At 46.5% G+C, this 15,532-nt stretch overlaps 1 protein-coding gene across 1 annotated transcript; it reads left to right on the top strand.

The window, feature by feature from the left end:
- Nucleotides 1-442: 442 nt before the first annotated feature.
- On the top strand, nucleotides 443-4,365 carry MAGEA1 (MAGE family member A1). The gene is made up of 3 exons (XM_010378251.2): nucleotides 443-537; nucleotides 2,657-2,729; nucleotides 2,805-4,365. Exon 3 carries the CDS (start codon nucleotides 2,870-2,872, stop codon nucleotides 3,797-3,799), a length of 930 nt encoding a protein of 309 aa, XP_010376553.1. The 5' UTR covers nucleotides 443-537; nucleotides 2,657-2,729; nucleotides 2,805-2,869; the 3' UTR covers nucleotides 3,800-4,365.
- Nucleotides 4,366-15,532: the final 11,167 nt, after the last annotated feature.

Here is a 15,532-nt window from a genome sequence, read left to right as displayed (position 1 = left end):
CTGGACCACCTGGTGGTGGACTTCTCAGGCTGGGCCACCCCCAGCCCCCTGCTGCTTAAGCCACTGGGGACTCTGGAGTCAGAGCTTGTGTGACCAGGGAAGGGTTGCTTTGGAGAGGGCAGCATCCAGGCTCTGCCAGACATCACGCTCAGGATTCTCAAGGAGGGCTGAGGGTCCCCAAGACCCCACTCCCGTGACCCAACCCCCACTCCAATGCCCACTCCCGTGACCCAACCCCCACTTCATTGTCATTCCCACCCCCATCCCACATCCCCTACTCTATCCCTCCACTCTGATCCCCATCTGCCCTGCCTTTCCACCCTCACCAACACCGCCACCCCCACCCCCACGCCCACGCCCACTCCCACCCCCACCCCCACCCAGGCAGGATCCGGTTCCCGCCTGGGAACATCCGGGTGCCAGGATGTGACGCCACTGACTTGCGCACTGGGGAGCAGAGAGAAGCGAGGTTCCCGTTCTAGGGGACTGTGTGAGTTCGGCCGAGGGAACCGGGTCCAGGCGCTGTGAGGAGGCAAGGTGAGAGGCTGAGGGAGGACTGAGGAGGCACCCGCCCCAGGTAGACGGCTCCCAAATGATCCAACACCACTCCTGCTGCCAACCCTGGACCACCCAGCCAGGGCAAACATCTCAGCTGGGCCATCCCCCGCCCCACTGCCAGTTCATCCAGAGGAAACTCTGTAATCAGAGCTATGTGACCAGGGCAGTGTTGGTCAGGAGAGGGCAGGGTCCGGGCATCAAGGTCCAGGCATCCTCCCAGCATTAAGATCAGGACCCTGAGAGGGAACTGAGGGTTCCCCACCCACACCTGTCTCCTCATCTGCACCGCCACCCCACTCACATTCCCATACCCACCCCCCAACCCCAACCTCATCTTGGCAGAATCCCTGCAGTCAACCCACGGAAGCCCCGGGAATGGCGACTAGGCATCCGATCTTGATGACCCCATCCGCAGCTGATGGAGGGAAGGGGCTTGAACAGGGCCTCAGGGGAGCAGAAGAAGGACCCTACCGGGAGATGAGGGAGGCGTCAGGGGACCCAGCACCCCAGGACACCGCAGCCCTGTCTGAGACTGAGACTGCCACTTTTGGCCTCAAGAGTCAGAATGTTGGGGACTTATATTAGCATAGGGGTGGGACCCAGGCCTGCCAGGATCATGAGGAGGAAGAGGAGGGAGGACTCAGGGGACCTTGGAATCCAGATCGGTGTGGACCTCGGCCCTGAGAGGTCGAGGGCACGGTGGCCACATATGGCCCTTATTTCCTGTATCTTTGAGGTGACAGGACAGAGCTGTGGTCTGAGAAGTGGGGCCTCAGGTCAACAGAGGAAGGAGTTCCAGGATCCATACGACCCAAGATGTGCCCCCTTCACAAGGACTGGGGATATCCCTGGCTCAGAGAGAAGGTACTCCACAGAGTCTGGCTGTTTCCTTTTTGTAGCTCTAGGGGGACCAGATCAGGGATGGCCGTATGTTCCAGTCTCACTTGTACCACAGGCAGGAAGTTGGGGAGCCCACAGGGAGATGGGGTCTTGGGGCAAAGGGGGGATGTCTACCCATCTCAGGGAATTGGGGGTTGAGAAAGCACAGGTTTTGGCAGGAATAAAGATGAGTGAGCCAGACAAGGCTATTGGAATCCTCACCCCAGAACCAAAGGGGTCAGCCCTGGATACTTCACCCAGGGTGTGGCATCTTCTTACTCCTGTTTCCAGATCTCAGGGAGGTGAGGACCTTATTCTCAGGGGATGACTCGGGTCAACATAGGGACCCCCATCTGGTCTAAAGACAGAGCAGTCCTAGGATCTGCTATGCATTCGGGTGAGGAACATGAGGGAGAATTTAGGATACCCCAGGGCCAGAACACCGACAGAGACCTCACAGAAATCAGCCCTGCCCCTGCTGTCACCCCAGAGAGCATGGGCTGGGTTGTCTGCCAAGGTCCCTCCCTTATCTTGGAATCACTGATGTCAGGGAGAGGGAGGCCTTGATCTGAGAAGGCTTCACTCAGGTCAGTGGAGGGAGAGTCCCAGGGCCTGCCAGGAGTCAAGGTGAGGACCAAGCAGGCGCCTCACCCAGGACACATTAATTCCAATGAATTTTGATATCTCTTGCTGTCCTTCCCCGAGGACCTAGGCACGAGTGGCCAGATGTGGGTCCCCTCCTGTCTTTCTGTTCCTTATCATGGATGTGAGCTCTTGATTTGGATTTCTCAGACCAGCAAAAGGGTGGGATCCAGGTCCTGCCAGGAAAAATGCAAGGGCCCTGCGTGAGAACAGAGGGGATCATCCACTGCATGAGAGTGGGGATGTCACAGAGTCCAGCCCACCCTCCTAATAGCACTGAGGGCCCAGGGCTGTGCTCGCAGTCTGCACCCTGAGGGCCCGTGGATTCCTCTTCCAGGAGCTCCAAGAACCAGGCAGTGAGGCCTTGGTTTGAGACAGTGTCCTCAGATCACAGAGCAGAGGACGCACAGGCTGTGCCAGCAGTCAACATTTGCCCTGAATGCACACCAAGGGCCCCGCCTGCCACAGGCCACATGGAACTCCACAGAGTCTGGCCTCACCTCCCTACCATCAGTCCTGTAGAATCGACCTCTGCTGGCTGACTATACCCTGAGTGCCCTCTCACTTCCTCCTTCAGGTTTTCAGGGGACAGGCCAACCCGGAGGACAGGATTCCCTGGAGGCCACAGAGGAGCACCAAGGAGAAGATCTGTAAGTAGGCCTTTGTTAGAGTCTCCAAGGTTCAGTTCTCAGCTGAGGCCTCTCATACACTCCCTCTCTCCCCAGGCCTGTGGGTCTTCATTGCCCAGCTCCTGCCTACACTCCTGCCTGCTGCCCTGACCAGAGTCATCATGTCTCTTGAGCAGAGGAGTCTGCACTACAAGCCTGAGGAAGCCCTTGAGGCCCAACAAGAGGCCCTGGGGCGGGTGTGTGTGCAGGCTGCCGCCTCCTCCTCCTCTCCTCTGGTGCTGGGCACCCTGGAGGAGGTGCCTACTGCTGGGTCAACAGATCCCCCCCAGACTCCTCAGGGAGCCTCCGCCTTTCCCACTACCATCAACTTCTCTCGCCAGAGGCAACCCAATGAGAGTTCCAGCAGCTATGAAGAGGAGGGGCTAAGCACCTCGCGTATCCTGGAGTCCTTGTTCCGAGCAGTACTCACTAAGAAGGTGGCTGATTTGATTCGTTTTCTGCTCCTCAAGTATCGAGCCAGGGAACCAGTCACAAAGGCAGAAATGCTGGAGAGTGTCATCAAAAATTACAAGCACTGCTTTCCTGTGATCTTCGGCAAAGCCTCTGAGTCCTTGCAGCTGGTCTTTGGCATTGACGTGAAGGAAGCAGACCCCACCGGTCACTCCTATGTCCTTGTCACCTGCCTGGGGCTCTCCTATGACGGCCTGCTGGGTGATAATCAGATCATGCCCAAGACAGGCTTCCTGATAATCATCCTGGTTATTATTGCAATGGAGGGCGGCCATGCTCCTGAGGAGGAAATCTGGGAAGAGCTGAGTGTGATGGAGGTGTATGATGGGAGGGAGCACAGTGCCTATGGGGAGCCCAGGAAGCTGCTCACCCAAGATTTGGTGCAGGAAAAGTACCTGGAGTACCGGCAGGTGCCCGGCAGTGATCCTGCATGCTACGAGTTCCTGTGGGGTCCAAGGGCCCTCGCTGAAACCAGCTATGTGAAAGTCCTTGAGTATGTGATCAAGGTCAGTGCAAGAGTTCGCTTTTTCCTCCCATCCCTGCGTGAAGCAGCTTTGAGAGAGGATAAAGAGGGATTCTGAGCATGAGTTGCAGCCAAGGCCAGTGGGAGGGGGGCTGGGCTAGTGCACCTTCAAGGACCGCGTCCAGCAGCTTCCCCTGCCTCGTGTGATGTGAGGCCCATTCTTCACTCTGTTTGAAGAGAGCAGTCAGCATTCTCAGTAGTAGGTTTCTGTCCTATTGGATGACTTGGAGATTTACCTTTATTCTCTTTTGGAATTGTTCAAATGTTCCTTTTAAGGGATGGTTGAATGAACTTCAGCATCCAAGTTTATGAATGACAGTAGTCACATAGTGCCGTGTATATAGTTTAGGAGTAAGAGTCTTGTGTTTTATTCAGATTGGGAAATCCATTCTATTTTGTGAATTGGGATAATAACAACAGTGGAATAAGTATTTACTTAGAAATGTGAAAAATGAGTAGTAAAATAGATGAGATAAAGAACTAAAGAAATTAAGAGGTAGTCAATTCTTGCCTTATACCTCAGTCTATTCTGTAACATTTTTAAAGATATATGCATACCTGGATTTCCTTGGCTTCTTTGAGAATGTAGGAGAAATTAAATCTGAATAAAGAATTCTTCCTGTTCACTGGCTCCTTTCTTCTCCATGCACTGAGCAGCTGCTTTTTGGAAGGCCCTGAGTTAGTAGTGGAGATGCTAGGGTAAGCCAGACTCATGCCTACCCATAGGGTTGTAGAGTCTAAGAGCTGCAGTCATGTAATCAAGGTGGCAAGATGTCCTCTGAAGATGTAGAGGAAAAGTAAGAGAGGGTGAGCGTGTGGGGCTCCAGGTGAGAGTGGTGGAGTGTAAATGCCCTGAGTTGGGGCATTTGGGGCTTTGGGAAACTGCAGTTCCTTCTGCGGGAGCTGATTATAAGGATCCTGGGTGAATCCAGGGCCAGATTCTCAGACGATGAGAGAAAAGCCTGGGTTGGAAAGCTGCTCTGAGGAGTTTCTTTTGGACGGTGGATGAACAGAGAGGAGTCTCCACCTGGGCAGGATTGGAAAGTGTCCTGCGCTTTTTTTTTCCCATTGCTTCTGAACACAGCGCAAGAGCTAGGTGATGGACACCCATCGTCCGAAAGCGTTTCCTGAGAGAGAAGCGTGAATCTCCCCGGAATGGAGATCCAGAAGCCACTGGCCAGGCACTTTTCTACCTGGCTGGGAGGACCAGAGCTGACTCTATTAAAAAGGCATTCTAATGAGGTTATCTCACGTGCAATTTGGCCAGTTGTAAGCAAGATTTCATGTGTTGACAAAATGAATGAAAATAGTGGTTTGGATGGAAAGGTATGTGGGAGAGAGGAAAGGAGTTGGTTTTTGACTCAAATTCTATGATCTTTGAGCTGTATCCACCTAGGGAAACTCGCACACCCAAATTTTGAAGTACATTCTCTAAGAGGCAATACTTACTGAATTTTAGGAATGAAACTTCCCTTTTTGGCTAATTATTCCATATCCTATTAAGTTGTATATTCTCTGATAAGTCCTGGAGAACAACAACAAAATCCCAGAGTGGTAGGGTCTGGGCTCAGATAATATTAGAAATAACAGCCACCTGCTATCCATTAAACTTGTAATTTACTCCAGGCCCTGAACCAGCTGCTTCACTTGCATGGCACACACTCCAAAAGTCCTAGCGGAAGGGTCTAATCACACCTACTACACAGATGTAGAACCAGAGACACGCAGGGCTTGGGTATTTCCCAGGATCACGTGCCTAGTAAGGGACAGGGCTGGAACCAGATCCCTGATCTGAATTCCTATAGAGCCCATGCTGTCCCCACTCCTCCCAGCCTGTGGCCCACCTCCTGAGTACTACTTCCTTTCTCTTCTCAACACTGTGCCGTATGTCTCTGGTGACAAAAAGAAGGACCCCGAGGCCAACGTACTAAAAACAGGCCAGAGGAAGGTGACAGTGAGAATCAAACATCATTTGAGGCTGGTATGCACTGGGTTCCTTGAGAGCTGATTCTGCCAAGGCGTGGGCATTTCTGTCCAGTCCCAGCACTTTCCCGAATTGCAGTGAGTTTCTCCTGGTCACTTCCATGTGTCTTTTCTCACTCTGGAACCTGGCTTGCTGACCAGCTTGTCACTGGTCCCCACAGAACAGCCGGAATCACCTGCTCACCTCCTGATGGCGCATTCCTTTTCCTTGTAGAAGTCCTCTGGATGTCCCATCTCTCACCCAGGAAGCCATGTGATATCAACACCCCTTTTGAATTCCCATGGGATAGTGATGTTTACACACCTGGGTACCACTCTGCTTATCTTCAGTACACTCTCCAAGTGTTTTATGAATGTGCTGAGTAGAGTCTGATTTGCCATATTATCTAAGGGTTCTTGGGATGTCGCCCTGAAATTAGGTTTTGGAACCACCTGGATACTTGAAGTTGGACTTTAACAGGGTGTCTTATTTGGAGTTTACCTCTGAGCACATACACAGATGAATGCTTTAAAACCAAAGCCTCCCTCATGAGTGTTAGATGAGGGGAAGCTTTGGAAATTAGCAGAACAAACACCTACTTACTGAATTCCTAAATCCCTGGAGTCCCCCAGGATGTGAAAAATGATTGCTTGAAGACATTTCCGCTCTGATGGAAAATGAATAATTAAGCAGCTTTCTACTGCTGCTTCTCTGTTTAACTGCCTCCCAGGAAAATACTGGCTTTCAGTGTACCTAGAGGCACCTGACAGGAGCTCAGGCATGTGGAAGGTAGCAGAAACTCACAGGTTAAGATTTTGACCTGGAATCAAATGGAGAAAATAATTGTAGTCTACTCAGGATTCAAAGGGTCATGCAAAGGGAAGCCTTCCTGCTGAGACTTTCAAGATTCTTGGACAGTTCGTTATAATCCTCTATTTGAAAGCATCAGTCACATATTAGGCACTGGAAACAAGGTGGAGAACTTCAAGTCAAATGTGGCCTTTTCAGAAACTCCTCTGAGAAATGAGAAGGGTAGTGTAATGCCAAATACTACCAAATAATCATAATTGCTTTATTTATTTATTTATGAGGGATTCTCGCTCTGTTGCCTCGGTTAGAGTGCAGTGGTGTGATCTCAGCTCACTGCAACTCTGCCTCCTGGGTTCTAGCAATTCTCCTGCCTCAGCCTCCCGAGTAGCTGGGATTACAGGCACCCACCATCATGCCCAGCTAATTTTTGTATTTTGGTAGAGATGGGGTTTCGCCATGTTGACCAGGCTGGTCTCGAACTCCTGACCTCAAGTGATCCACCTGGCTTGGCTTTTCATTGTGCAGCTACTAAGTAATAGTTTATGGGGCAGACTATAATGCTCACCCACATCTTATCTTCTTCCCCTTTCTGGACACATGGGAACAGTACGGCCCACTTGCAGTTAGGAAGGGTCACGTGACCTTTCCTTGACACTGAAACACGAACAGAGGTGTGTTTGTCACATCCTGGCATGTGAGAGCCAGTGCACCATTTCCACACTTTCTTCCTCCTTTCAATGGTAAACAAGGCGGCTTCATTTTGACGTGATGGAATCATAAGGTGGAAGCAGCCTGGATCCCTGGGTCATGTGAGAGTGAGGAGCCCCTGCCAAAGTGCATCAGAACTTAGGTGCACATATAATACACTTGGGTTGTGTCAAGCTATTCACGTTTCAGGACTTGTCTGTTGCATTAACTAGTAGTTATACTGCCGCAGCTACTCCTTCTGTTGTTAGGTATAAATATTTCTACTTAAAAGGTAGTACTGTGTATATTCTTAGGGCAAAAATTATAGAAAAGTAGATAATATGCACATTTCCTCTCTACAAAGTTCCTCCACAGTTTAACCCCCTCCTCAGAGGTCACCACAACGATCAGTCTTGTGTGTTATTTTCCAGCTGACTACAGGCTTTTCACGGACAGATAAAGTATAGCAATATATCGTTTTTATTTCACATGCAAGAACAGTGATGTACATTTTGAACTCCAACTAGCCTTTGTCAGTTTATAAAATGGATACGGGATCTTCCTAAATAATACATATATAGATCTAGCTCACTTTTCAAATTACATTCTGTAATTCTAAAGTAGGCATACACCATAATTAATTAAACTATTTTTTTTCCTGAAAGACACATAAGTTGTTTCTCATTTGCTATATGATGACTAGAATAAGATCAACAGCTTTGAGTGTAAATCTTTGGACAAGCATGAATGTTTTCTTATAAGAAAGATGTATAACATGGACATCGGGTTAAAGTGAAAAAGGTGGCAGACTGAACAGGTGCCGGGAAAGGACAGCAGACAGGAAACCCTCAGCCCGTGAAGGGCACTGGGAGAATCCAGGGGAGAGCAATGGCCAGCGTCCATGAGAGAGACCACATGTGAAACCAAGTCCACAGAGCCCCAGACAGGCTGGCATTCGCAGCTCTGAATCCAGAGTTCAGCCCGGTGGGGGCAGGGACCTGGGGAAGACAAGGGAGAAGGGAGGAGGGAGGACAGGACAATGAACAGAAATAGGCTTGGGAAATCCAGGCACCATCACTACCAGCTGGAGGGGCTTGTGTGATCTGAATGGGCAGGCTTGTTGGCTGAATGCACCAGCGGCATGCTGGACACCCCACCGTGCCTCATAATGCCCTTCCCTCTCAGCAAGAGCTTGGCTGACTCCCTGCATCATCCTGGGCGAGCTCCCTCTCCTGACCTCTCCAGTGGTCCTGTGCACCTTCGCCAGCATACCATGGCTGGAAGCTGTCTTCATGCCTGCTGGGGGCTGGAGTTTTATCCCCTGGGGACCCTCCATAGAGGCTGGGCTATGTGAGTGGGTTGCTGACTGATGACCAAGTGCTGCGATGGGCCAGGAATGCCACTGAGCAGTTGAAGGGGGCATGTAGCCGCTTGGAGGGGAAATTGGAGGAAGAGTGCCCTGGGACTAAATCAGTCGAGACTCTGCAGATGAAGGACTGGGTGTGGACATGAGCTGAAAATGATTCAGGTGGTGACCCTGCCTCAGATGGACTCTTGTGGCTTCTGAGCTCTTGGCACACAAGGGAGCAGGTGTCCCGGCACTGTGATCGCTGGCCTATGTTGCTCTCAGACACTGGCTGGGATAGAGGGCTGGCCCAAGGTGTGGACATAGGCAGGATGGACGGAAACCCAGTGGAGATGGCACCTTTCCTTGTTAAACTGATGGGCATGTGCAGGGTTCAATGCAGGGAGCATCATGCACCATCCTGCTGGGAGCATCCTCACCTCCATGACAGTGTTTTGGCCTGGTGAGGAGGCGTCTGCAGTAGCCCTCTCAGTAGAAGTTTCCATGGGAACTGTGAACTCAAGTGAGCACAGGTGAGGGTACTGTGGGTTTCCTTATGGAGGCAGGAGGCCCAGATGGGGCAGACTCCAAGATTTGAATCAGTGAATTACCATCCCTGGTAATTTCATTCACTCACTCACTCACTCACTCACTCACTCATCCATTTATTCATCCATTTATTGAACATATGCTGAGGAAACACCAAGTCATCAAAAGAAAAGAAAGTGGCAATGTTCTTAGTTGAGTCTGTCAGGGTAGGGGCAGAGGGTGAGATGGAAAGCCATGTGAGTGTTTTAGGAAGTGAGGGACTGTGAACTGATGGAGAGAATCTCTATTGATCTGACTTCTGAGGCTGCTGACTAGGTGAAGTTGTTCCCTTAGTTGAGAGTGAAGGTGAAGGAGGAAGAGTTGGTGGTGATTTGACGAGGAAGAGAGTGGAGGATGAGGTCCGTGTGCAGTATGTAGATGGGGAGGTGCTGTGCCTGTCCAGGTGGAGCCTTCGTGTGAGCAATAGGAAAATGGGTCTGTCAATTTGGATGGGGGCCAGGGCAGGACATTAGGTTTGGCTGCATCAGTGAGGGTGGTTTGAGGCCCCAGGTTTAGATTAAACGGACTGTTGTGTAGATTGTGGCCCACATGCTTGTATTAGTCAGGGTTCTCCGGAGAAATAGAACCAATACGTTATGTTTTTATATAATACATAACCTATATAATAGGGAGTAGGAAAGGAGCCACTGGTGTAAGTCCTGGAGCCTGAAGGCACGAGAACCAGGAGTTCCAATGTCTGAGGGCAGGTAAAGATGGATATTGCAGCTCAGAAATAGAGCCAGTTCACCCTTCCTCCACCTTTTAGTACTGTCTTGGTCCTTAATGGATTGGATGAGGCCTGCCTACATTGGTGAGGGCAATCTTCTTTACTCAAGTGTACTGATTGGAATGCTAATCTCATCCAGAAATACCCTCTCAGCCACACCAGAAATAATGTTTTGTCAGCTATCTGGGCATCCCTTAGCCCAGGGCTTTCAACCCATGGGCCATGGACGAGTACTATTAGGAACCAGCACACAGGAGGAGGTGAGCAGCAGGTAAGGGAGCATTGCTGCCTGAGCTTCACCTCCTGTTGGACCAGCAGCACCATTAGATTCTCACAGGATTATGAACTCTATTGTGAACTGTGCATGCCAGGGAACCAGGTTCCTCACTCCTTATGAGAATCTAACTAATGCCTGATGATCTGACGTGGAACAGCTTCATTCTGATACCATTTCCCCGCACCCACCCACCCCCTTACCCCACCCCCAGTCCTTGGAAAAATTGTCTTCCAGGAAACAGGTTCCTGGTGCCAAACATGTGGAGAATCTCTGCTGCCTCAGCCTACCCAAGTTCACACATACAATTCATCATCACAACTCTACCCCTTGTCACCTTGGCACCCATATACAGCTTCTTAAACCATAGTTAGTCATCAAACAAAGACCATACCAACATCGTAATTCTGTCTAACATGATACAATTATCCTACCTACAACTATCCTCCTCCCAGGAGAGGAGGTAAAATCCCTAAATGGTGTTTTTTTCAGCTGATATCCCATAACATGAACATAGTATCATGTAAAATTAATAATACTTAAATACTGATGTAAAGTCACTGCATCTTACGTTACCTGATAAGGAAATATGAGAGGAAAGAAAACAAAGATCTTTGCTTAACATCACACACACACACACACACTCTCATAATAAAATAACAGTGAAGTGACATTTTGAAGTCACAGTGACTGCCCCAGCTAGTTGATAATACTTTGCAGAGCTGGAGCAAGGTCCTCTTGAAGGTTGTATATGCTCTGAATCAGCATTCAACATATGTCTCTATCATAGCCAGGATTCACAGGTCCAGGAATTCAGGGTTGGAAATTGGACTGGCAACATTCAGCATCACCCCCAGAGGCTCACTAATAAATGTTTTGCTTCCTGTTTCCACAACAACTTGATGCTCTGCTGGTTAGAGGTCTTAATTCTAGAGGAAGGAATGTTGCCACCAGGAGACACAACAGTGATTTCACGGAACTAGAAATTAAGACTGACACCCAGCCACTTTGGGCTCCTGGTGCCTCTGAGTCAAGAGGGTAAGAAGGGAGTAAGGGTGTTGGATACAGTCATTGATGCCGACTACAGGGGGGACATTGGAGGATGACTTCACGATGGAGGTAAGGAAGAATATGTCTGCAAAAAAGGGGATGCCTTAGGGTGTCTCTTAGTATTACTGTACCCTGTGATTAAACTAAATGAGAAATTACCACAACCCAATCCAGGCAGGACTTTGAATGGCCTAGACCCTTCAGGAATGAAGGTTTGTGTTTCCCCACCAGGTACAGAACTGCGACCAGCCGAGGTGCTTGCTGAGGGCTAAAGGTATACAGAATGTGTAGCAGAAGATGATGCTTATAAAACCCAGCCACCATATTGTGACCAGTGATAGAAATGAGAACTATACTAATCATGAGTATTTCCTTGCTATTTTATTATGAAAACGCTTGTCAGCAAAACCTAGAGTTTGATCCAAGTTGTGTGTATTAGTATGTTCTTCTTCTTCTTCTTTTTGTTGCCGAGCAGTATACCATTGTATGATGCAGCACAGTTTAACCAACACCCATGGAAGGATAGGTGGGTGTGTAGAAAATGGAACCTTTTTAGGGCATGCAGGAAAGGGAACCCTTCCACACCACTGACAGGAATGTAACTGGTACAGTGTTATGAAAAACAGTATAACAGTTCCTCAGAAAATAAAAATAGATCTACCATGTGACCCAGAAATCCATTGGTTGAATATGCATTCTCCCTAGAAATGAAATCTACAACATAGAGAGATATCTGCAGTACCACCTAATTCTAACTCATTAATCCTACAAGAAATAAGTGTTTCTAATTGAAAATAGTGTTTTTAACCACCCTGCCATCAAATATTTATTCTAATTATCTCTCCTTATTTCTTGTTATGTAATAACCTAGGTACTACTGCCCATTGACAGAACTAACTCATTATTCCAACAAGAACTCAGAAATGTTGAAAAGAATGCAATTTTATACTTTCTACCTTCAACTAGCTATTCTAGTTTTATGGAGGATTCCATGTTTAACTCTTACCAATGTAACTCTACTTACCATATTCATGGCACCTAGTCAACAATCTTAAAAATGATAAGAACACAGAGTTGACAAAGATGGTTACTCAACTTCGTATGCTCAACCAGTTTTCCAGGTAATTGTGAATTGTTTATTCAATTATTTGCCTAGGTATGACTAAGGGTCTGGAATTATTTCACTAAGACATAAGAAGTAGTATTGAGGAGAATATGCTTATTCCAGGTACTGGCTTCATCTAGTTATCTCTACCTAATTACTCACCTGGGTAAAAGAGATATCTATTGTTTGAGGTAATATTTCTAACATTAGGTTGGGATTTGGCAATGAGAAAAATGGTTATTCAACTCCCTGGCATAAGCCCATTATCTTTAGTTTCCTGAGATCAATTACTTGGTCTGGTTGTTTTTATTAAGTTGGTGCAAAAGTTATTGCAGTTTTCACCATAACTAGTCGATGTCTTTAGGTTACTAACTACATGTTTACCGCCAGATGTCTGTGGTAGTTTATTATCCCCCCCCCAAAAAAATAGAGTGATAAAGAAAGAGTTTCCTTATCTTGGCATCACACAGAGATTCAAGTTATCTACATTTATCCTCCGTAACTTTTTTCCTGTATAACACTCAGCACCTATCCTTTGAAGTTCTAAATTCTTGTACCCACTAAAACTACTAAATGAGAGTTACAAAGAATGTGATTTTCAGGATCAGGCTTCACTTGGTAATGTAATGATTGGTAGCTATTTCTATGTAACAAGTTTCATGGGAAAACCCAGTTAAGTAGAACTTATTAATACAACAATGACAAAATTATATTTGACAAGAATAGGTTCCCTATTTTTTGTATTCCACTTAGTATCCTTGTTTTCTCTATTTTACTGCTTACTTAGGTACATGACTTACCTATAGTACTAATTCACTGTTACATGTATATAATGTGTAGTGATTAAGTCAGGGTAATTAGAGTGTCCATCACCTGAGTACAATGCTTTTTCATGAAGGACCGTCACCCTACTCCGCTATCAAACACTGAATTCATTGCTTCTATCTTACTGCAGGTTTGTTCCCTTCGACCCATTTCTCTTTGTCCTTCCCCCTCCTGCTCACTCTTCTTAATCTCTGTTCTCTACCTCTCAACTCTATACCGCCATGCAACTAGAATTTTTAGCTCCCACATATAAGTGAGGACATGTGATATTCGTCTTTTTGTGCCTGGATTATTTCCCTGAAGGTAATGACCTCTAGTTCCATACATGTTGCTGCAAATGACATGATTTCATTCTTTTTTTGTGGAAAAATAACATTTATTCATTGATGGGCACTTAAGTTGATTCCACATCTTTGCTATTGTGAATAGTGCTGTAGTAAACATGCAAGTGCAGGTATTTGTTGAAATATCTATTTATTTTCCTTTAGGTAGATACCCAGTAGTGGGATAGCCTCATCAAATGGTAGCACAATTTTCAATTTTTTTTTTTTTTTTTTTTTAGAAATCTCCATACTGTTTTCCGTGGTGGCTGTAGTAGTTTACATTTCCACCAACATGGTATAAGAGTTCCCTTTTCTGCGCAAACTTGTCAACATCTGTTATTTTTTTCTTTTGAAATAACAGCCATTCTGACGGGAGTAAGATGATACTTCATTGAGGTTTTGATTTACATTTCTCTGATGATTAGTGAAACCAGACACCTATCTCTCCCTGTATGTGAAAATCAACTGAAAATAGAATAAAGACCTACATTTGAGACCTGAAAATATAAATACTAGAAGAAAACCTAGAGGAAAATCTCTTGGACATTGGTCTAGGCAAAGAATTCCTGAACAAGACTTCAAAAGCACAGGCAACAAAAGCAACCAAAAATAGACAAAGGCAGTGCATTCAACTGAAAAGATTCTGCACAGCAAAAGACATAATCAACAGAGTAATGAAACAACCTGTTGAATAGGAGAAGATATTTGCAAACTATTCATCCGACAGGGGACTAATATCCAGAATGCATTAGGAACACAAACAACAGGAGAAAAATAACTCCTTTAAAAAGTAAACAAAAATTCTGAATAGACATTTTCCCAAAGAAGACATAGAAATGATGGACAGTTATATTAAAAAAATGCTTCACATCACTGATCATCAGAGAAATGAGAATGAAAACCCATGCTGTTGTATTAGTGGAAAGTACAGGGCTTTTTATTAGCTAACCTCTGGAAGACTAACTTTATACAAATCCATTAATGCCCTTGGCACCATTGTTAGAAGCCAGAAACTTGGTGTAATGATCTGTGGAGGGGGAGTCATCCAATACCTGTATTTTCCTGCCCTTAGATGAGAATGGAAAGGTGTCCACTGGATTTACTCTCAAAATGTTAAGATAGACAAGTTCTACTTTGCTGCTAGATATGTCGTAAAATGACATAATTCAATCTGAATTATTCATGGAGCAGATGCTCCATATTTTCTGTTCTTTATTGCTTTCTCACTTTTGACATTTTACTTTACTAACCTCCATGGACTGTATTTGCAAAAAGAAGATGATGGTGTGAGAAAGTCACCAGATGGAGGTGTTGAGCTGCCACTGTTAATGTCAACCAGGCAGTCCCTGACAAATAGTGTGCGGGCATATGAGAAAAACCTGGATAACATTTCCAATGCAGATTTCATGTTCCCTCCCACAGAGTTCATTTGGTAGGCCTGAATAGGGCCATGAAATCTGAACTTATATATTATATCTGAACTTATATATTATATAAAAATGTTTAGAGAGAGAGTATAAACCTGGAAGATAATTGAGTAAAACCAAATCCCTTGGAATTCCATCTTGAAAGGGCCCCGTGGAGAAGGTGCTGCTAGTAAAAATATTGAGAGGTGGCCAAAATGAAGAGAATAACAGGAGAATGTATTGTTATGGAAGACAAAGGAAGACAAAAGCAGGGGAAAGAGAAAAAGAGGAGAGTGCTGTACAGTGTTGACTGAAGCTGAGAATCAACTGAGATGAGAGCCAGAGAATGTCCATTAGTTGTAGTCCCATGGAGGTGACCAGTGACTTTTGAGGGAGAGTTTTTGTTGAAGAGATGTGTGGGCCCACATTGGTTTCTAGTGGGTTACAGAAAATGTGAGAGGTGAGGCAGTAGAGGCACCAAGTAGAGATAATCCTTTGGAAAGTTTGCCACAAAGAGTAAGAGAGTGGTGGGAATTACACTGGTTGTGAATAATGCCCGGGTGTTTTCAAGTTGAAGGAGATTCAAGTACGTGCCAATGGAAATAAGAAAGATGCAAAAAGAAAGACATACTGAAGATAGAGGAAGGAGAAAGATAATGGATAAACTAATGGATAGCATGAGGTTCCT

This window comes from Rhinopithecus roxellana, chromosome 7 (genome assembly GCF_007565055.1).
Source record: "Rhinopithecus roxellana isolate Shanxi Qingling chromosome 7, ASM756505v1, whole genome shotgun sequence".
Classification (NCBI taxonomy): domain Eukaryota; kingdom Metazoa; phylum Chordata; class Mammalia; order Primates; family Cercopithecidae; genus Rhinopithecus; species Rhinopithecus roxellana.
Note: the sequence above shows the minus strand (reverse complement) of the source record. Positions and strands in the feature narration are given on the sequence as shown.

Coding starts and splice junctions, on each gene's coding strand:
- MAGEA1 (XM_010378251.2), top strand. CDS start 2,870: ATGTCTCTTGAGCAGAGGAGTCTGCACTACAAGCCTGAGGAAGCCCTT.